At 39.5% G+C, this 23,669-nt stretch overlaps 1 protein-coding gene across 2 annotated transcripts in view; it reads left to right on the plus strand.

Annotated features, from left to right (window-relative positions):
- LOC149189056 (Translation elongation factor EF1A/initiation factor IF2gamma family protein) overlaps positions 1-15,420 on the plus strand; it is a 231,441-nt gene extending 216,021 nt beyond the window's left edge. For both annotated transcript variants that reach the window (XM_089411756.1, XM_089411755.1), the window contains 7 exons: positions 12,274-12,626; positions 12,772-12,882; positions 13,019-13,512; positions 14,023-14,191; positions 14,307-14,546; positions 14,703-14,837; positions 15,020-15,420. In XM_089411756.1, the coding sequence (XP_089267882.1) occupies positions 12,274-12,626; positions 12,772-12,882; positions 13,019-13,512; positions 14,023-14,191; positions 14,307-14,546; positions 14,703-14,837; positions 15,020-15,148 (1,631 nt within the window). In that variant the 3' untranslated portion in view covers positions 15,149-15,420. The remainder of the gene's footprint in view (positions 1-12,273; positions 12,627-12,771; positions 12,883-13,018; positions 13,513-14,022; positions 14,192-14,306; positions 14,547-14,702; positions 14,838-15,019) is intronic.
- The last annotated feature ends 8,249 nt before the right edge of the window (positions 15,421-23,669 follow it).

Below are 23,669 nucleotides of genomic sequence, written 5' to 3' on the forward strand. Positions count from 1 at the left end.
GGGGTTTGTGAAGGAGAAGGAGACAATGCACCAAAAATCCCACTTCAGACAAGGAGCTTGTCATTTGGGAAAACAAGAACAACAAGGCCTATGCCTTGATTGCAGCATCAGTAAATGAAAAGATGAGTTGTGTTAATTTTAGGTATGTTCTATGCTTAGAGCAATTTATTTCAATTTTCATAGTTAGCTCAATATCTTTTCCAGATTAGCAATCACATCAACATTAAAGTAAACTGCAGATAGAACATAAACATAAATCGCAGAAGACAAGCCAAGACAAGAGGACACAAAATGTGGCGCTAGGCAGGGACAAACCCCAATGTGGGGAAACCCTTGATCAGTTTTTCTTATATGTTCTTCAATAGTTCAGCAGAGAGAGAGAGAGAGAGAGAATACATTTACAACACAAGTCAACATTTTGACTTATCTAGATAAGAGCATAGATCATCTCTAAGAAGATGATACATGAGATCAGTTGAAGACATGCTGCTTTAACTGATTCTCCAAGGTGACTCCTTCACCTATCATTGTGCTGCATCTCGTCATCATGCTGCACCTCACCGTGTTGCACCATGCTGCATCCATCATGACAATGCTGGACCTTACGACCATGCTGTACACAGCATACTGCTGCACCTTATGCTGCATTGCTGTCCCATGTGCCATTGTTGCACCATGCTAGCCACTGCTGTCCTATGTGGCACACTGCTGTCCCACTATTAATGACATAACCATTCCATGTTAGCTTGCTGTCCCATTGTTTTTGTTGCTGTCCCATCATAGTATGCTGTGGTCCCATCATAGTATGCTGCTGTCCCATCAATGTCATTGCTGTCCCATCATAGTATGCTGTTGTCCCATCATAATATGCTGCGGTCCCATCATAGTATGCTGTTGTCTCATCAATGTCATTGCTGTCCCAATTGCTAGTGTAGCACCATGTCTTGCTTCTGTCCCAATTATTAGCATTGCTGTCTTGGACATGTTTGAATCCTCAAACTCTCATGCTGTCCATATTTTGAGGGTCACCTACAACCCACCTTTTCAGCCGTATTAGGCCTGCATCTAGGGCACCGTAGGTTAGCGTTAAGGCTCCCTTTAGACTACGTTAGGGTTGCCTTTAGACAGCATTTAGGGCTGCCCTTTAGACTGCATTTAGGGCTTCTCTTAGACTGCTTCTAGGGCTGCCTTTTGGACAACATTTAGGGCTTCTCTTATACTGTGTCTAGGGCTGCATTTTGGACAATGTTAGGGCCTCTCTTAGCTGTGATAAGATTCCTCCAACACTGCGGCTAGGGCTTGCTTCCTTGACAACGTTTTTGACTTCTTCTTTGATAGCGTTTAGGGCTAGGGCATCTCCTCTAGGGCAATTCCCTTAGTCTTCTTTCCTCCAACGTTTAGGGCTTCCACTCCTACATTTCCCTTCCACTAAAATCCAAGACAAGTGGAGAGAAATCAAGATAGAAGTGTGTGTCAGAAATGACTCTCAAGTCATCTCCTTTTATACTAAAACGTTGAGCACTTGTGGGGTTTATTTGGTTGTTGGCTGACCTTGACGAATTATCTTATAACACAAATAAATTCATATCTCCATGAATACTTATCGGAATCGGATGATCTTTAGATCAATCCTACACCTCTAGATGAGAGGGATCCAAGAAAAAATATCAGCTGCCATAAATAAGATGACCCACATGGAGTTTGTCCCTAGTTGCCAATTTAACACTCCCTCTCAACTAGGGAGAACTCCATCCGCTGATCCATTTGTCTGACTGTACTATCTCTGCCATCAGTGCCTTGCACTGCTCGGCTCTGCTCTTTTGAACCATGAAGAAGAAGAATTGATCGAGAATGTCTCATACCATTCTCTATTGACCCGAAGTCAGTTTCATATGAGGAGAGTGTGTCATACCACTCTTACTGACCTGAAGTCAGTTTCATTGATCCTAGATCAATGGAGGTCATCCTAGCATAGGGAGTACAGTAGTTACTATGATGCGTCCATCGATAGTACTACTATGGTCCCTAACCCATTTCCCTGCTCATTGATCAGATGAGAGGTACTTCCCATGAGCTCCAGATTGCATGGGTAGGATGCCTAGATAGGAGAACTAATCATCTTGTCCATAGGAGAATGAATCATCCTGTCCATTGGTCGCCACAGGAGAACTAATCATCCTGGCCCACAGGAGAACTAATCATCCTGGCTCATAGTCGCCATGGGAGAACTAATCATCCCGGCCCACAGGAGAACTAATCATCCTGTTCTATGGTTGCCACGAGGTATCACAGGGAAAGTTTGAACCTGTCACCCTGTACATAGCGCACCACCAGGGGAGGGTGAGTCGCTCTGTGGTTATATGTCGCTCCAGTAAGTATCCGAAGCCCCCGAGAGCTCCTAGAGCTCAATGCATGCAACATTTAGGACCCTTATACAAAGGTCTCTCAATGACTCCAAGTTGTTCGGGAAAATCAAAGATTTGACCTTTCCCCGAGGCTTGGACAAAGTGTTTGCGACCTGTACATCAGTCTCAATGCGATGGAGCCTCCTCGCTTATCGACTTACCGTATCCCAGATAAGGTAGTATCTGATGTCTATCCGCTGGAGCAATCATCGAATATAGGATTCCTCAATAATCGAATCCCTCCCTGGTTGTCACAAAGAATCACAGTGGTATTCATCATGTGTACAAACAACTCACTGATGAGCTTCCACAACCAGGGAGCTTCACACGAGATCATACTCGTAGCTGTGTATTCGGTCTCGGCGGTGCTTATAGCAACCGACTTCTGCTTTCTGCTCATCCATGATATCAAAGCAGAATCCAGAGAGAACGAACACTGAGAAGTGCTCTAACGATCCTCCACACTACCTGCCCAGTAAGCATTCGAATAATCATGCAACTTCATATTTCCGGCAGTGTATCTCAATCCATGAGAGATTGTGCCTTGAAGATATCTCCGAATATTCTTGGCACCAATCTAGTGAGGCTCAACCAAATATGAGCTCACCATGCTAACTGCAAAGCATATATACAAACGGAAGTTCACCAAGAACATCAATGTAGATGAGTTTATGAAACTCAGAGGCATTTCCCAAATCTGGTTCGGCATCACCACCATATAACTTCTGAAAGTTAAGATCCACGAGGTAGTCACGACCTTGCAGTTTACCATTCCATATCTTGAATCCAACTCCCTCTTCTGCAAGTGAGAGGGTTTGCACCTGTCAGAAATAGGTCATTTCTCAGAAGGTGCCAGTATGAGAGGTCTATCATCCACAACCTTCAGACAATGGTTTGGATCGGCTTCACTTTTAGTGAATCTTAGCTTCATCAAACAACGATCAATACTCTCATATTAGGCTCGGGGTGTTTTGCTTCAAGCCATAGAGGGCTTTCTTCCACCTGTATACATGAGATTTCCAATCATGAATCTCAAACCCCTCGGGTTGTTCCAAATCTGTGGACTTGCTACATGAGGGGAATGATCCCCTTGTAAGATTTTCATTCGGTACATCTCAGACATGTACCTTCATGCTCTTCTTGAATTCAGGCATCCCTGTCACCATTTGACTCACATCAGGTAGGGTCCCATAATAAGTAGACCTTCGGTGCTATAGATGAGATATGTCAATTGACATGATCCCCAATGGACCATCCTGCAACTTGATACAAATTGCCAACCCTGAACCCATGAGAAAAAGTATCTTTGAAAATTTCATTTTCAAACACGTACCTTTCCATCGATGAATGCCACCTTGTAGCCTTTGACTTCCATTGCCGAAATGGACACCAGGTTCTTCTTGCGATTAGGTACATAAAAGAGATTCTGTAAAAGAATCAGGTTACCCTAATTCAATTGAGGGGTAACATTTCCTACATCCTTTCCGGGATAGGTGGCATCGGCTCCAAGTATAATCCCACGATTGTTTCTTACCAAATTCGAGAGAGCACCCTTCTATCTGATGAAGTGCCTTGAAGCACTATAATCAATAAGCCAGATTCCCATAGAATTTGAAGGAGAGGGCTAATACAAGATAACTTTATCTTATCAGAAACAACATTTGATTTTCCATACCCGGGGTTCCTTGCTTTCTCTGAAGAGTCGGCCGTTTCCTTGATGACCTGCATTACCCGTCATTCCTCTGACCATTGAAGATGTCCCTGGAATGATTGTTATCATCATCAAGTGACGTGTCCCTGCCATTTGAACACTCCTTCGCATAATGGCCGAACTAGTTATTTGCCTTTCCTTCCACCCTGAGATCTCATCTTCCCAATGAAGTGATCTCTAGGTAGGCCATATTCCGCTGTGCCATTCTGATAATATTCTTTGCTTCGATTTCACCCTCGGTGAATTTGAAGAGGGATGAGGAACCCATTGATCCTTTTGTCATTTCCTAACTGTCTTCGGCGATTGCTCTTTCACTCTTGCTTGGGCTTTGTCTTCACCTCAACTTTGATACCATGTTAATTTTAGGTATGTTCTATGCTTAAAGCAATTTATTTCAATTTTTATAGTTAGCTCAATATCTTTTCCAGATTAGCAATCACATCAACATTAAAGTAAACTGTAGATAGAACATAAACATAAATCGCAAAAGACAAGCCAAGACAAGAGGACACAAGATGTGGCACTACCCAGGGACAAACCCCAATGTGGGGAACCCTTGATCAATTCATCTTATATGTTCTTCAATAGTTCAACAGAGAGAGAGAGAGAGAGAGAGAGTACATTTACAACATAAGTCAACATTTTGACTTATCTAGATAAGAGCATAGATCATCTCTAAGAAGATGATACATGAGATCAGTTGAAGACATGCTGCTTCAACTGATTCTCCAAGGTGACTCTTTCACCTATCATTGTGCTGCATCTCGTCATCATGCTGCACCTCACCGTGCTGCACCATGCTGCATCCATCATCACAATGCTGGACCTCATGACCATGCTGTACACATCATACTGCTGCACCTTATGCTGCACTACTGTCCCATGTGCCATTGTTGCACCATGCTAGCCACTGCTGTCCTATGTGGCATACTGCTGTCTCACTATTACTGACGTAGCCATTCCAAGTTAGCTTGCTGTCCCATCATAGTATGCTGCTGTCCCATCATAGTATGCTGCTGTCCCATCAATGTCATTGCTGTCCCATCATAGTATGCAGCTGTTACATCAATGTCATTGCTGTCCCATCATAATATGTTGCTGTCCCATCAATGTCATTGCTGTCCCACCATAGTATGTTGCTGTCCCATCACTGTCATTGCTGTCACAATTGCTATTGCAGCACCATGTCTTGTTGCTGTCCCAATTATTAGCATTGCTGTCCTGGGCATGTTTGAGTCCTCAAACTCTCATGCTGTCCCTATTTTTAGGATCACCTACAAGCCACCTTTTCAGCCGTATTAGGTCTGCATCTAGGGCACCGTAATTTAGCGTTAGGGCTCCCTTTAGACTGCGTTAGGGCTGCCTTTAGACAACATTTAGGGCGGCCCTTTAGACTGCATTTAGGGCCGCCCTTTAGACTGCGTTTATGGCTTCTCTTAGACTGCTTCTAGGGCTGCCTTTTGGACAGCGTTTAGGGCTTCTCTAATATTGCGTCTAGGGCTGCCTTTTGGACAACATTAGGGCCTCTCTTAGCTGTGATAAGATTCCTCCAAGGCTGCGGCTAGGGCATGCTTCCTTGAAAACGTTTTTGACTTCTTCTTTGACAACGTTTAGGGCTAGGGCAGCTCCCTTAGTCTTCTTTCCTCCAACGTTTAGGGCTTCCACTCATAGATTTCCCTTCCACTAAAACCCAAGACAAGTGGAGGGAAATAAAGATAGAAGTGTGTGTTAGAAATGACTCTCAAGTCATCTCCTTTTATACTAAAACGTTGAGCACTTGTGGGGTTTATTGGTTGTTGGCCGACCTTGACGAATTGTTTTATAACACAAATAAATTCATATCTCCATGAATACTTATCGGAATCGGATGATCTTTAGATCAATCCTACACCTCTCGATGAGAGGGACCCAAGAAAACATATCAGCTGCCATAAATAAGATGACCCACATGGAGTTTGTCCCTAGTTGCCAATTTAACAAGTTGTCATATTTCACCATTTTCAAATGCCTTTGAATCTTTAAAGAAGTTGAAGGAATTGTATGCCTCACAGTCTGAACTTGAAGTTGTTCAATTGATGATCAAATTGTTCAATCTTGAGTTAAAAAATGATGACCCTCTTGCCTTAGCATCAGAAGTAAGATCTGTTATGCGTGAGATAAAAGGCACTGGTTTTGAAATAGATATTCCTCTCATATGTTGTGCTTGTAAGTATGTACTATAGGTGTAAAAGATGATGGCTTAATACAAAGAGAACACTTGAAGGAATCCTTACCAGGTTTGCCAAGGAACATCTCCAAGTAGGTCTCAAACTATACTCCTTACAAGATTCTCTTAAAAAGTATGATCATCTTATTTTTGAAGTTTGCATTACATTACTAACATCGTTATGTCTAGCTATCTTGAATCATAAAGATTATTGTTGAGTGTGATTCACCTTTTGATAAATCTACCCTTGTCATATTCTTAATTGACTTTATTGAACCCTAGATAGGTTCTCTGGAAAACCCTAACCTAAGGGTATGTTGATAATGAATGAAACCCTAATCTACTTAGGGTTATTGATGAAGTCTAAAGAAATTGCTATTATGTTTGTGATGTCATGTTTAGGGTTTTGGTATGATCATGAAAACCCTAACTTGTTAGGGTTGAAATGATGTTGTTTGAAATCCTGAACCTTTGAAGTCTTGATATAGTAGGGTTTGCGTTACTATATTATGAAATCCTAGATCTTTAGGGTTTAGTTGAGGCTATAAGCAAAACCCTTGTTACAAGGCCTAGGAATGAAACCCTAGGTATGTGTTCATCTTGTTGAATCCCTTGCTTGGTCCAGATCGGTATATGCCTAATGTGTTAATGTTGTTTGACATATGATTGTGCTTGTACATGGTGATGAATTCCTAGATGTATGTGATGGTCATGAGTCCTAGGGTTTGGAAACAAGCCCTAGTTAAAATTTGATGTTCTAGGATGATGTTGTTTGGTAAATCTAGGGTTTTGCAGCTGAACCAAGTAGTAGTTAAAATTCTCTAGTATGTGTGATATGACAATTTGGAATCTATATAGTGATTACTAAGAATTTGTAGATGGAAATCTAGGTAGTCATGATGTTGATTAAGCTGTGATTGGTTTTGATTGTTGGAGCTCATGTATAAAGTCTAGGGTTTACATGAAATCCTAGTAGGAAGTCTAACATATGAAATTTGAAAATTGTTAGATGTATTAATCTGATTTGTTTCTAGGGTTTGCTATATGTAAGATCGTGTCATGTTATTAAAAGAATATTGAAACCCTAAATATAATGAGCTTGATATCTTGATGTGTTGTGGATGAGATTTAGGGTTTGTAACAAAACTTGGGCAAGAAGTTGAAGTATTGAAGTATAGTCTCTTGCTAATTATGTTTGTAAATGCTTCCGTTATTATAAGATTCTGATATGGCTAACTTCATGCTTCTATAGTTTTTTGTTGTACTTTCTATCTAAGTTGTGCAGGTACACAATCTTCGAGATGATGAAGATGATCAAAAGAAAAGTTGATGTGATAAGTATGATGTGAATGGTAATGATATCTTTGATAAGAAGGATGGAAGCCACGAAAGATTCTTTGATGACGAAAGGAAGAAGCTGATCTCCCTAGGTTAAGAGGGAGCCCAAATAGAAGAAATTTCCCTGAGTTTAAGAGCTACCCTGGATAGAGAAAACTTCCCTGGTTGAGAGGGAGAGCTTAGTTTTGATTGAAGAATGAAGCTTGAAGAATATGTTGCTATATGTGAAGTTGAAAAGGAAAGATTCAGTTGATAGGCCTACCGTGTTGCAAAGCAACATCAGGAAAACCCCAAAGGTTTGTGTTTATTTATGAATATGTGAAAGTATATTATTGTTTGGGGTTGTGTTTAAATCTCTCAAAGGTTTTGATAGCATGTTGGTTACCGATTAGTTTGATCGGGAGAAATTTGTTGTCCTTGATCTGCTAAATCAAGGAGAGGCTTTGCGAGTGAAGCATTGCCTGGGAGGACATCTGGCCGACACTTTGTGCTGATGTCCAGGTCCCAAATTAGGGAGGGTGGTGTGGGTCATAGAGCTCTAACCATGGATGCACCTAGGTCCTTGGGTTGATGGTTAACAAGTAAGCCTGATGGTACCTAGAGAGGCTGAAAGCTTGAGTCCATCTTAGTCCCACCCAGATGGATTGCCCTGGACAGGAATCTAGTCTATGGCATTACAGTGCCTAAATTGTTGAGGGACCAATGAATAGATTGCCTTGGTCAGGAATCTAGTCCATGGCATTGCGGTGCCTAAACTTCTTCATAGATGATGTGTTTTGAGATCTTCCATATACCTCTTTGATTATATGTAAATATGAATACCTCCCTAGTTAAGAGGGAGTGTTGAAGAATGTAACTAGGTTCGGTCTTCATAATTTGTACTTGAGTCAAATGTAATATATTTGTCAAAAGAAAGCAAAAAAGAATTTTTATTATTGACTTGTTAAAGCATGGGTTTCATGCTTGGGTCAAATGTATAGGTCAAGCCTCCATTGTAGGCTTTAGGTTATTGTCTAAGTCAATTTGTGAAGACTCCTCCATCCATCGAAGTCTCCTTGCTGTTGAAAGAATCTCCATCAAGTCGACTTCCACAAAGTGATCACATGTCGGCCTATATATACACAACTATTCAAATGCTCATGTCAGTTCAATTATATTGGACAACCACTATATATACAAGCACTGGATCTTCGCATAATAACATAACACAAGTTCGCATTTCAGAGAACAAGTTTCGGTGATATGACACAGATTACTAGCTCGGATCTCAGAGAAGGTTGCGGTGAAGTTTGGGTGATCTCAGTGGAAAACTTTCGGTGATTTCAGAGATAATTTCGTGACATTCTCAACATATAGAATATGGATTACAGTGGAGACAGTTCAATGATGTATCACACGGAAAAATTCGAGAATCCCCGAATCACTATTGCAACAAACTGATATTACTTCTCCTACTTGTTAATCCATGCAAGTTATTTATTGTGTTCTATTGGAAATATTGAAGTAAATACAACTACAACCTTCACAACTTTAAATAATATGCGGAAACAAGAACCTGAGCAAGAAAGAAATACACAACACATGATACTGTTATTTTTGGACAAATGTCCTCGGAAAAACCCAACGTGGGAAAACTGGTGCAACAATTGAGGGCTTGTATTATTAAGCAGTAGTTTTCTGAATACAAGTTGTTGGATGCCCAACTGGCTATCTGATATAGAGAATCTCACTGACAGAGAGATGAGTCATCATGAGTGAGATATACCTATCACTGGTGATCCAACACTGATTTAGCCACTGAATGGCTAGCCCCTTGTTGCCTCTGCACTGCTTTGTGTCACATCTTTTGGGGCCTGCATCACTCCTTCTGGCTGATCGATTTGTTTTTGGAACTTCGATTTCTGCCCTCCCAGTCTCACACCCCGAATTCTGGCTCTAGAATCCGACTCTCCAACGAATTTGGATCTCCTCTTAGGATCTGTGTTGCCTTTGCATGGCCCTATGCTGCCCAACGTGGCTCTGCGCTGCCTCTGCATGGCCCTACGCTGCCCAGCGTGGCTCTGCGCTACCTCTTATGGATCTCTCTTTGCCTTTTCTGCGATGTATCCCCGGATTAGGAAACTCTCCAACCGGAAACTATCTCTGCCCCTCACTGCAAGAAATCACCTCGATCACTTCTCCGGCAACTGCTGCATTGCTCTCTTAAGAAATCGATCTCTTGATCTCTTACTCGATGTGTTTTCCAAATGCCCATTGAAGTCCTTATAATCCTCCAGTTGAGTAATCAATGACCCATATTAGATTCTAATCAATGTATCAGATCATTTGGACTCGATCTCCGTCTTCTTCTAGAAGTTTCACCCTTAGTTTGATTAATACTCTTTTAATTATTTTAATTTCCTAAGTTTAGACTTAGGCACCCATTAAAAAAATTAATCATTTTAATAAAGTTGTCTCCAAGTGGAATTCCCAAAACGATTTCTGGGTATTGTGGAACACATGTGTCCTAGCCTCCCTGCAAATTTTGAGGCTTAGAGCACATCCGATGCTACCAAAAATCAACATCACAGTGACTCGATGCTATTTCTGTATCACAGTTTCAGTGCTACCTTGGTTTTGGTGCTACTACAGTGATCACATTTCAGTGATATTACAGTGATGTATTTCGGTGCTATCTCATTGCTACCACAGTGAATATCTCGGTGATGTAGACTCGGTTCTTCAGTATCTCGGTGCTATCTTATTGTTATCACAGTGATAAGTTTAGTGTCATTGCAAGGATCAAAGTATGAAGAAGAATGACAAGGTTGACTTGATGGATGGAGGTAGTCTCGAGTCTAAGTTGTAAGGGTCTTGGTTGTCTCATCTTGAATCTACTGAAGGAAGAATTTTGACTGGGCTTTCCCCTAGAGTGGGGTTTTGACCTAGGAGCGTGCCTACATCTTGTGTACTCTTTTATTTGTTGCTTGGCATAAGTCATGATGATAATAAAATATAGATCGAAAGAACTAATGGTGATAACGAAAACATCACAAAATAATGTCATTAATAAGAGAAATCATTTAACTGCCACCTCTATGGATTTCTCAACACCAAATTATCATAAAAAGCACTAGAATTATCATAAATACTATCTCTGTGTAAATTTTCTAGAATTTTGAAAAATTGGCATGATTTTTGTATTTGTGAGATGTATACTCCCATATCTGGCCATGTTGGATTTTGTCAGATACAGATTTCTGTCATATTGTATATGATAACTATGGTGGAAAGCTACTATTCTGAAGGTGTGTTCTATAGATAAGGTGAGGGAAATCAGAAGCAAAATTTGCTTCTGGTTGAGGTAAATTAATGCTAAATTTACAAATTAGTTTTTACAGAAGAATATACTCGGGAGTCGGGTGATGGACAATGCATTGAAATGGAGCTTGCAGTTGGCCATCTGATTATTATCCCATGTCCTAATTTCTCAACTATTGAGAGGAACTGTTCCACTTATAGGTTCATCCACTACCTGAGGAACATTAACTGACATGCAGCGAGAAGAAAAGCTAATATACATACATAGCAACGTTCAATAACATGATAAATTCCCTAGATTAGGAAGGTACCATCAACCTTTTAGATGTAGAAGGAAAGAATGCATATTTAATTGATATTGAGAATCCTAGTAGAGACAAGGAGCGGCTTACAAGATGTGCATAATTTTTCATCAGTGCTTTCATTCTTATATGTATTATAACTTATAAGGATGATCGCTTCTATACTCCTGGTTTTACTAGATTACAGTTACCTTGCAACTTGAGAGTCATCTCACCAGTTACACATGGAGGCAAACCATCATCTTCCAAAGGAACATCGTGTTTGCAAATTGTGTCAGCAGGAACACAAGTCACACAAACATTTTATGTTCAGATGCCTTACCTATTATATGATGTATTGCCATTATCATTCCTGTTCGGGGACTCTCACTGAACTTTCATACAGTATGAGGACCAAATATGTTTAACATTGTTCCTTTATTAGATGCACAGGCTACCCTTAGTGACAGATCTTCCTCTATTGCTAGTTCTAGGCTCATGACCTTTAGTGTCTGGATGGTTCCAGTCACGAGCTCTTGAGACCAAATCTCTTTCAAAAGGCAGGCTGACAGTGCAGACTTCCTAGCACCCAACTGAGTGGACAATAGGATCCTCACCACCCGTTTCCTGTGTCTTGGATGTTAGGAGAGTTGCAGGATGAGAGCATTCTTGGTTTACATTTTCTCTCTGATCTGCATCCATATTGTACTTGTGGCTCTTTGTTACTTGGTGCTTTCTCTTTATAGCTTTTTCTTGTCCTATCGCTCCTTCTGCTTAGAGTAGCTTTGGCACTCCTGATATGTCCCCTTTCTTTTCTTTTTTCTGTGTTGCTTATGGAGATGCTTTAGCACATCCTGTGCTTAATTTGAATATCTGCGCTTTTTACTCTCCCACTGACTGAGTTTGGCCACTAGTGGATATCTGTATTTAAAATAAATGCATTACTAGTTTAATTAGTTGAATGACTGTAAGTGACATAAGAGGTCTATAGCATTTTTATGTGGTTCTGAAGCAATATTGTCTTCTTTGTAGCTATGTCAAATCCAGCATCTACTACAACAAAAGCTTCTTTGGATATTACCGCTAAAGTGGAGGCAGAAATAGTAGAAGATAATGCAAAAAGTTCAAAAGAACCTGCTCCTTCATCACTCATTAAAGCTGATAAACACGAGAAGAGAGAAAATGGAGTCCTTTGGGAAGATAAATCTTCTTCAAATGGACTAGTATCAGAGGAGTTGCAAAAGCAGAGCTTCAGTACGGGTTACAATTTTCATAATAGTAACAAAGTCCTGAAGAATGCTGTTGCTCTGGAGGAGTACAAGGCTGAACCTTGGATGCTTCATGAACAGAGTGAAGAGGGCAAAAACTTGCTACATCTTGCAATTGTGAGTGCATTTGAATTTTGGGTTGCCTTAGCTTGCCTTTTCTAATAATGTAGTATTGATATGCAAGTTTATCTATGTGATGCTGATTTTGCAATGAACATGAGAATCGATGTGCATATCATTATTTTATATTGTTTCCTTGTAGGTTGGCCATGTTGATGCAGGCAAGTCAACTTTAACAGGAAGACTTCTCCATCTCATGGGTCGGGTTTCGCAGAAGGAAATGCACAAATACCAAAGAGAGGCTAAGCAGAAAGTATGTCTGTTATGTACTTCACTTTTAGGAATTAGTGATATAACATGCTAGTACATAAGAATGCAAGACTGTCTTCTACTGTGGGTCACTTCTGGTTGACTGTTGTTGATTAAAATAAATGTCTTTCTCGGTACAGGGGAAGGAATCCTTTGCATATGCATGGGTTCTAGATGAAAGTCCAGAAGAAAGGGAGAGAGGTGTAACTATGACAGTTGCTGTAGCACATTTTGACACCGTCAAATTTCATGTAGTACTTTTAGATTCTCCCGGGCACAAGGATTTTGTTCCAAACTTGATCGTTGGTGCGTCTCAAGCAGATGCCGCAGTCTTAGTTGTGGATGCTTCTACAGGTGCATTTGAGGCAGGAATGGATGGGCAAGGAACAGGGGGACAGACAAAGGAGCATGTACAATTAATTAGAAGTTTTGGAGTTGAACAATTAATCATTGCTATAAATAAAATGGACGTAGTTGACTATTCTAAAGAAAGGTTTGACTTCATAAAATTACAGCTTGGGCTATTTCTTCGGCGTTGTGGTTTTAAAGAATCTTCTCTAATGTGGATTCCCATGAGCGTTATTGAAAACCAGAATTTAGTGACTAGCGCATCTGATGGCCGTCTGATGTCCTGGTAAGATTTATTTCCTATGACCATTATGTCTGTGCATGCTATTGGAATACACAGAGTTACAGTGATAAAAGATCAAATAGGGTTTAATCTTATGTGTTTACCTTCTCAGACATCGATTTAGACAATACTTTCCCATGCAGACAATATTTTTCTGATTAAGGGGAATTTTGCTGGGTGGATACCACTGTACCAGTAAATCAAACACAGTGTACACATTGTTGGGCCATTATTTTCTTGCAAAGAAAGATGTATTAGTAGAATTTATGGCCTTCCCTCGTGTTTGAGTGAGATGTCGCAAAATATAACCATTCGTTATGTAGAACTTCATATGTTATTGACATTAACATCTTCCACATTGCTAACGAGATTTTATCACGCTAGTACAAACTACAACATTTTGGATCAGATATATTCCCAAAGTGGTGTCATTATTGCTTCATCCATGATTGTAATGCCTGTTAACTGGGATAATGGAAATTTTGCAAACTAACTCCTTTAACCATCTTGTAGGTATACTGGACCACATTTTTTAGAGTCCATAGACCTTTTTAAGCCTCCAACTAGAGACATATCTCGTCCTCTACGGCTTCCTATCGCTGAGGTTATACAATCACGGACACTAGGTCAAGTTGCTGCCAGTGGAAAATTGGATGCAGGAGCTATTAAAGTTGGCACAAAGGTGGTCTCTAGCATTTAATCACTGTAAAAGAATTGTATTGATTGGAAAGCCTTTTTGGATTGTACATTCATAACAAGCTTGTCCTGAAGCTCAACATTTGGTTTCGATTTTGCAGCTTTTAGTTATGCCTGCAGGGGAAGAAGCAATAGTGAAAGCTATTGAACAGGATGGTAACGAGCTAAATGTTGCAAAGGCTGGGGACAGCGTAGATATTGGTCTTCAAGGAGTTGACTCCTTAATTCTAATGACAGGGGGAGTCCTTTGTCATCCCAATTTTCCTGTACCAGTAGCGAGACGTATTGAACTGAAGGTTGCTGTTTTGGACATCAAAAAACCAATATTATTTGGAGCGGAGGTTGCACAGATGCCATTTACTTGTCCTAATTCACATTGGAAAAAATCACTAATACTGCAATCTCAGTAAATTACAGTAGAAAGAGGGGACAAATTTATTAGTTATGTTTTTTGTACACGTTTTTCAATTCACTAACCCAAGGAAGCATTATGACAGGTGGAACTCCATGCACACCATGCAAAGGAGGCTGCAAAGATAGTACAGATATTGGCCATATTGGATCCAAAAACTGGTTTAGTCCGTAAGAAGGCACCACGACTTCTAACTGCCAACCAAAGTGCTTTGATAGAGGTAAAGACTAGCTTTTATCATTCCCTCGTTTATGAAGAAGAATGAAATCAAGGACCTGTACACCATTACCTTTTATTGAGATATGTCCAAAAGAGGATTTTGAAGTTGCTTCTAAAGTTAGCTGGAGGTAATGATTTCGCCTGTGGTGTAGTTTTAAACTCTATCTTGGCTTTCTTTTTCAGGTTTTGCCTCACCGGGGAATCTGCATCGAGGAGTACTGCAATTACAGACCCCTTGGAAGAGTCACATTGCGAGCTACTGGCAAAACTATAGCTGTGGGTATAGTCACTCGCATCATTGAACAACAGTAGCACACCTTCCTATTACACGACTTTATTTTGCCTGAAATTTCCATAGACTATCACATAGAGAAAACCTTTTTCTCGACTTGTAGTGTAAAGACAACCATTGTATATTAGGGATGAATTTATCACCGTCTAATTTACATATTTAATCAGGAGGGCTATAATAGCCATCAATTTTTATCAATAGAAGGCAGCTTCAGTCCTAAGCCAATAGCACATGAGTTCTGGAATGATTTATTAATTATAAAACAAGATACTTAGCAGATATAAATTTTTAATTTTGTGGAAAAACCTGTGAACAGTTTTGAAACCAATGTTTCGGACTAGCTTAGTGAGTCCATCATCAGGGCAATAAGATATAAATTTGCAACCAGTAATGCCCTTGAACCAAAAAACAATAGTGGTGAAAAAGAAAAGAAAATAGGAAACCGTTTTACGTATTCTTTTCTTCAATCAAATAAACATCGCTTTTTGTTCAACTCAAGGGGTTATTGTTAGCAAGTTGACCAGTGCTTGCTGGCGTACCCATTTTTGACTTATGTCTGTTATGTGTATTATGATTGTGAAACTTTTGAAGGTGGGGAAATATCAGAGTAAACTAATATTCTTTACTATATCTTTCAAGATTGCATGGTGTAACAAAAATAGGAATTTGGAAGGATTCTAACATTTCAAGCAATAATAATATGCATGACAAATAGGAATTTGGAAGGATTCTAACATTTCAAGCAATAATAATATGCATGACATGTATTTTGATGAAATTCATAGTACCAAGTTGTGTTTAGACTCACTTTTGAATGTATCTAACGCATCATAAATTGTTAACCACACTTTTGAGATTTTCATATCCAACTACAAAATAAATCTGTTTTCTAATCAAACTAATAAATAAACCCAATTTATAAAAAATGTGATTTATCAAGTTTGTGTGCCAGCCCTAAAGAAACTACATAAAACTCTCAAAATCAAAAGAAAAATTGTTATTTCATCTACATAAACAAGAAAACTCAGTTAGTGTTTTACATAGAATACTAATGGCCAATGAGTGTGGACATGTCGTATGAGTCTCAACCTTTAAGCTGAGATTCAATGTTCATGCTTTAGGCTACTCCACCTTTCCCTTGTATAGTATATTGAGTTATGATGGATGGGGGTAAACTTAAATGATTTTTGTCTAGTATTTCTCCCACCTCCGCCTTATTCTCTTATGATTATCAAACTTGCAAGGGTGGGGAAATATTGGGGTAAAATAAGTTTTCTCTAGTATATCTTTCCACCCCCACCGTCATACAATATATTGAGGTATGAGGGTGGGGAAAACTTAAATAATTTTTGTCTAGTATTTCTACCACCCTTCCTTTGTATAGTATATCCCCCTTCCCCTACCCTCATACCTCACTATAAATTTCCTCTAATATTATCCCCCACCCCTTTTTAAGTTTTCTCTAAAATTCTTTTTTCCCTACCCCTCCAATCGTTCTCACCCTCGTTCCCCAAGTGGAAAAATTAAATATTTTTTGTCTAGTATTTCCCTCACTCCCACCCTCGTTTCCCAAGTGGAAAAATTTAAATAAATTTTGTCTTGTATTTCCCTCACCCTCACCCTCACCTTTGTATATGAAACTTCAAGTTTTCTCTAATAATTTTGAAGGGTGGGGGTGGAGAGAAATATTAGACAAAACTGATTTAAGTCAAACTTAGTTTTCTCTAATATTTCTTGTCACCCATTTTCTCTAATATGTCTTCCCACTCCAATCTTCATATATGAAAATAAGTGGAGGTTGAGGGAAATATTAGAGAAAAGTTATTTGGGGTTGGGGGGAAATATTAGAGAAAACTTAGAGCTTGTGTAATCATTCTTGCAATGAATAACATTGTCACTTTCAAGGCCACAATCACAAATAATTACATAAAAACTAACTTTAAAATCATTAAAACCAAGTATAGCATGTGCATTAGAGGAAAAATTTCAAAAATAAGAAGAAAACCATTAATGTTACCTATATTTTTCTTCAACTAAATAAACATCCGTATATTTTGTTAAACTCACTTAAAATCATCAACTAGATAAACATCTGTATATTTTATTAAACTCACTTAAAGTCAATGGTAGCCTTTTGACCAATTCTCATTAACATAAGCTTTATATTTATGATCAAATTTATTATGAGTGGAATTAATATACCCATTTGGTTTATTTATTTGTGTTTTTAATATATCAAATTTTATTGTTTTTATTTATGTTCAATTTTCCCTGCATTTTTTTAAATATATGCATATTGTGCTTGAAATATTTTTAAAAAAGTATCAGATGAAAAGACTTAATTGTGATGTTTATCCTTTTTTCTTATTTAACCAAATAATGGACTTAACAATTAAGAACATGTTTTACATTTAAGGAGGTTATAGTTTCATATTCATAGGAGTTTAGAGTATATAAATTTAAACAATCAAAATGCTACATAAAGGGGGACATTGTTTCACAATAAAGAAACTCGTACATCAAATTGGTGTTTGGTTAGGCCATGATCTTAAGATTAGATATTATTATTAATATTTTTTATGCTCAATTTTACTTCAAATAAACATTAGATTTATTTTTTAATTATGTTTTAAATATATTTGTTCTTATTGAAACTCATAGAAATCATGCAATAATCTTCCAATGAACAACATTATCATTTTCAAAGGTACAATCATATCTAATTACACATAAGCCAACCCTAAGACCATTATAAACATACATATGCAATGGACATTTTTGCCACCTTTCAAAGGGATCTTCCAATGAACAACATTATCATTTTCAAAGGTACAATGATAAACCCATAAGCCAACCCTAAGACCATTATAAACATACATATGCAATGGACATTTTTGCCACCTTTCAAAGGGTTGTGATGATCCTTTCTATTGCTTTGGCTTTTTGAGCTTCCCAATGGATGTATATGTATCACTACGAATATGTTCATGAATAGTGAATATTATAAAAGCATTATAATTAAATCTAGTTTATTCAAATGAACTATTTGTTGATTTTATGTATGGCATGAGGGTTCTTTACTAAATACAATATACTATCTTTCATTGGAATGTAATCAAATTTAGTCAAATCAAATATGTTGTATTCTAATAAATTCTTAGCCTAAAGGTTAGGCAAGAGCGATATTTTAAAAGGTGCCAAATTACCCATGAGTAATTAGTTTAATTCAAAATAAAATTGTTATTGGAATTTGAGAAAGTTATGAACAATGTGTCCAAGTTCTCAAAACTAGTGAAGTTGGCTATAACATTATTAACTATTGTTCTACATGTTTAAATTATAAGTAATTAGTTCCATTATCATTGGATTTGAGAAACATATGAATCCTATCTTGTTTCTAAACTATATTTAAAGTTGATTAAATTAATCATATCATTATTAACAACAATTCTATAAGTGAGATTATTGTTCAATGACATTGTTCAAGAATTCTAAATAAAACAAACTTCATTAAACATTGTTGTTAGGTCGACTAAAACTCTATATTTCAACAATTGATCAAGAGTACCTCAACCAATCTTCTCCCCCTTGCCCCTCGCTTTCCTTTCGCATGGGAAATTCCAACTATCATTATTAATAACTCTCTTACATGTGAGATTGCCATTCAACAACATTGTGAGCCATCTCTGTGCATTCATATAGTCTCTTTCTACATAGGGTCTTTATTTTTCCTTGTGTAAAAATCATAACCTCCAATTTTGGTACCAAAATGGTTACATTCTAAATATTCCTCGAGTATGTTGAAATTCTACTATGTTGAAACACAATAAAGAGAATGTAAACCTATCAATCTAATAGAATAAAACAAATAAAATATTTATTGTTGGACACCTAATCCTCTAAGGGTTATGGTGTGAAATGTGAACAGTGACCAGAGTCTAAGGGACCACTTGGTATATGAAAACCAAGGGTCATCAAAATGTATTACAAATGTATATATTGTGAATAGTAAAGGAAACTCACGTTCTATCTTATTTGCTGTCCATTCCATGTGCGTGTTTAATAGTTATGCACTTGAAATTCAAATAATACATTAGGCATATGGAAACCCTCTCAGACACGCTCAAAAGTAAACACCTTCTGCAAACTCAAATATAAAGCAAAATTTAAAAAATCACGTTTATGTTGATAGGCGTGATCTATTTCAAAATAGGGGTTCCATAATTTACAATACTTAAATAAAAATAAATGCATGGATGATTGAGATTTAATAAATGTGGAATATGTTGGATAAGGTTGTCAATGATGTCCAACCCTAATTGATCCGGATTTAAACTGGAACACAACAAATTATAGATATAACTATAAACACAAAGATGCAATAGAAATAATATTTCATTTTCATTCATACCAAACACTGAAATATGCTTACACACAAAATGAAAATAAGACTAGCTTAGGCGATGATAGCTTATCTCTGAGAAGAGATGTGGCGGCTACATGCCTCTGAACTGTGTTACAAAGAGGCTCGAAGGCCTATTTATTGTTGAGAAACAATGGAAAACCCTAAACATCCAAAAACCCAACCCTAGGAGATGAAGCACCAAACTATGGGCCCAGTTTGGGTAAATTGGTACATCAACTTCCCAGGGTCGTAACTTTTTGGCATACGATCTCCGTTTGATGCGCACAATACCTCATCAGAAGATCTATCCGGGGACTACAACTTTTGAGTGAGCAACATCGATCTATGACCCATGTTGCTCCTAATTTTCCTAAAAAACGTCGTTTAGGGCCTCAAAACGGCTCCGAAAGTTCAGGACCCGAAAAACTGCCAAAAATAGTAAATTGTGCTACAAACAAGGAAACTGAAAAACTGAAAGAAACAATGGTGGGGATCCAAGTGGAATAGGCGGGTGGCTACCAATATCCATCTCAATCATTCCTCCCCTCTTGGCCACCAATATCCATCTGAATCATTCCTCCCCCCCTAGGAAGCAATGGTCCCCATTGCATTGAATTCCTCCATGAGATGATGAAACTTCTGCTGAACTTGGTCCCTTGTGAGCCACTTGCCCTAGTGAAGGAGTTGGCTTGCTTTGACAACTCGATATAGTTGGATTCTTCGCTGTCAGGTGTTCTTGATCTGCATGTCCATATTCCGATCAGTTGTGGCTTGCTCCATGGAATTTGGATTTAACTTTGTAGGTGTGAGCTGTTCTGCAATGTTTGATGTGTCCAACAATGGTGGGATGTATGGTCGAAGGCGGTCCACATTGAACACTGGGTGCAGGCCAAGGAATGGGGGAATGCTGAGCTCAAATGCATTGTCTTCAATAGCCTTAGTAATGGTGTAAGGACCATATCGGAGTGGTCTGAGTTTTTCGATATGCTCCGGTAAGGTGTTCCTTTTGCAAATGCAACCAGAGTTTGTCGCCCACCTGAAACTTATGTGGCACCCGATGTTGACCATATTGCTGCTTGTACTTGGCATTTGATTTCTCTAGAATGTCATGGACTCGCTGGCAGATATGTTGGATGTGCTCAATGAAGCTGTTTGCCTTATCGACGTCCAACTGGACATGAGTTGAATCTGCCTGAGTAGCTGCAAATGGTATGGCCACATCAATGGGACATAGTGGCTGGAATCCCAAGCCCACCTGAAAAGGACTGTGGCCAATCGAGCTGTGGAGAGCTCGGTTATAGCTGTGCTGGACATAGGGGAGACTCTCATCCCATGTGTGTGGATGCTTTGAGTTGTACATGCGCAGAATGTGTATGATCATCCTATTGACGACCTCTTTCTAGCCATCAATTTGGGGATGGAAAACTGTGGACTTAGTGAGCTTGGTGTCCAGCATCGACCAGAGATTGGACCAAAATGTAATGAGGAACCTGCTATCCCGATTTGAGATGGTAGACTGTGGGATCCCAAAGTGTACCCACACTCGTTCAAAGAAGAGTTTAGCAGTGGCTTCTGTTGTGATATTCTACTTGTAGGTCACCATAATGGCCATCTTCGAGAATCTGTCGACAACCACAAAAACACAGTCGTTGCCATGCTTAGTAGAAGGAAGGCCCAACATGTAATCCATGGAGATGGATTCCCAAGGTTGACTAGGGGTAGGCAGCGGAGTATAGAGGCCTTGCTTCTTGATGGTCAGTTTGGCAATGGCACAAGTAGTGCAAGATCTAATGTAATTTCCGACATCCTATTGAAGATTCAGTTAATATAAATACTTCTGCAGTACTGCCACTGTTTTCTCGACCCCGAAATGCTAAGCGGCTCGACTGTAGTATGCTTCCCAAATCATCTTGGCTCGCTCGCTTGAAGGAACATAAAGTTGTTCGAGGTGGTATAATAGGGCATCCTGGAGGTGAAAATCTGGAACTTGCTGACCCTCCAAAAGCATCTGGTACATGTGGCAAATTTTGGGTCGCTTTTGTAGAGAAGTGGCCAATCAGAAGTCTCGTGCCCACAAGAGTTGAGCACGGTGGTTAACGCCATGATTGGTGGTCGGCTGAGGCAGTCTGCAACATTATTGGTGCTACCCTTCTTATACTTGATATTCAAATGGAACTGTTGCAGGTACGTGGACCACTTCTGATGGCGATCATTATGCAACTTCCCTTGCGTTTGTATGAATTGCAGGGGTCGGTGGTCTGTGTGGATGACTGTTTCCTTCCCCAAAATTTAATGCTTCCATTATTGGTAGGCCTGCATAATGGAATACATTTCTTTGTCATAAGTGGGATACTTCTGGATTGTGTCTGAAAGTGTCTCACTATGATATGCCACTGAATGCTCCCGTTGAGTAAGGACTGCCCCAATAGCATAGTCATAGGCATCTGTCTCGATCTCAAATGGCTGTTGCAAGTCTGGTAAAGTGAGCACTGGTGCAGATCAGAGGCAATGTTTCAACTCTACGAATGCCTTATGTTGAGATTCAGACCAAAAGAAATTTTCTTTCGCTCCTCCCTTGGTGACTTGACTCAAGGGCCAAGTGATATGAGAGAATCCCAACACGAACCTGTAGTAGAAATTGGCAAGACCTAGAAAGCTACAGAGCTCTGTCAGAGTGGTTGGGGTTGGCCAATCTCGAATGACTTGGATCTTGGTTGGATCCACATGCACCCCTCGTTCATCAATAATGTATCCCAGATACTGAACCCGGGTCATGCCAAAAAGTGTATTTCTCCAAATTGGCACACAACTTGTGTTGTCGCAGTGTTTGGAGAACCTGTCGGATGTGGTGGAGGTGCTCTTTCCAACTCTCATTGAAGATCAGGATGTCATCCAAGTATACCACTACAAATGAGTTGGTGAATGGCCGCAAGATGTCATCCATCAGCCTCATGAAAGTTGTGGGAGCATTCGTCAACCCAAAAGGCATAACCAACCATTCGAAAAGGCCCTCCTTGGATTTGAAGGCAGTCTTCCACACATTGGAGGGTTCAATTGGTACCTAGTGATATCTTGATTTCAAGTTGTTGATCTTGCTGAAATATTTCCCCCCTTCAGTTGGTTCAGAAGGTCATCAATCTGTGGGATCAGGTACCTATTCCGGACAGTAATCTTGTTAAACACCCGATAGTTAATACAAAGTCTCCAACTCTCGTCCTTCTTCTGTACCAACACGATCAGGCTCCCACAAGGCGATGAACTCGGATTGATGTGACCTTTTTGCAGCATTTCTTGAATCTGCCTCTTGATTTCATCATTCTCCAGAACAGAGTGCCAATAGATTGGTCCATTGGGCAACGACGTACTTGGGGTCAGATCGATGGAGTGCTTGACCTAACAATGCAGAGGCACCCCTGCGGGGGAGGTGAAGACGTCCTCGTACTCCTCCATGACCTTGTCCATCTGTTGTTGTCGCGCGGAGGGGCCCTATTTGGAGGTCGTGGCCATCATCTTCTTCTTTCCTTGAGGGCATATCATCAGGAAAACAAATTTCCCGGTTTTATAAATGAGCTTACTGCATTGTTTTGCAGTAACCAAAGAGATGGTGGTAGGTGGTGCTACCTTCCGTATCATGTACAACTTATTTCCCAAAGTAACAATAACAACATGAGGCATTGACTCATACACAACATGTTGCTTCCATAAGTATGGTTGACCTAATAATACATCACAAACATTAAGGGGAGCATAATACCTCATCTGTGAAGGGCTTGATGTTGTATGGAAGGCGGCACCGTTGGCTCACGTGAAGATACCGTCCATGGTGGTGCACAGTGGTGGATGTGCTATGGTCAGTAAGCCCAACCGCTTCACGACCTTTGCCGAAATGAGGTTCTTTTAGCTCCCGCTATCGATAATGAACTGTAGCGAGGAACCATTTATCCACATCTGGGAGTGGAAGAGGCACTCCTCCTCCTCTGGATCTTCGGGTCCTCCTTCTGGATCTTCGTGGTGGCAACGGTGGCGTTGGGCTACGCATCGATAATCTGCTTCCCTTTGTCATTCCCCTTGTCGGGTTCTGACCTAGAGTCGGAACATGCATCTGATTTCTAAGTCTTTAGCTCAACCATTAGTGA

The sequence above is a fragment of the Pinus tabuliformis genome, chromosome 3_1 (genome assembly GCF_031772625.1).
Source record: "Pinus tabuliformis cultivar Carrire ecotype Pingquan chromosome 3_1, CPIR1, whole genome shotgun sequence".
Taxonomy (NCBI): domain Eukaryota; kingdom Viridiplantae; phylum Streptophyta; class Pinopsida; order Pinales; family Pinaceae; genus Pinus; species Pinus tabuliformis.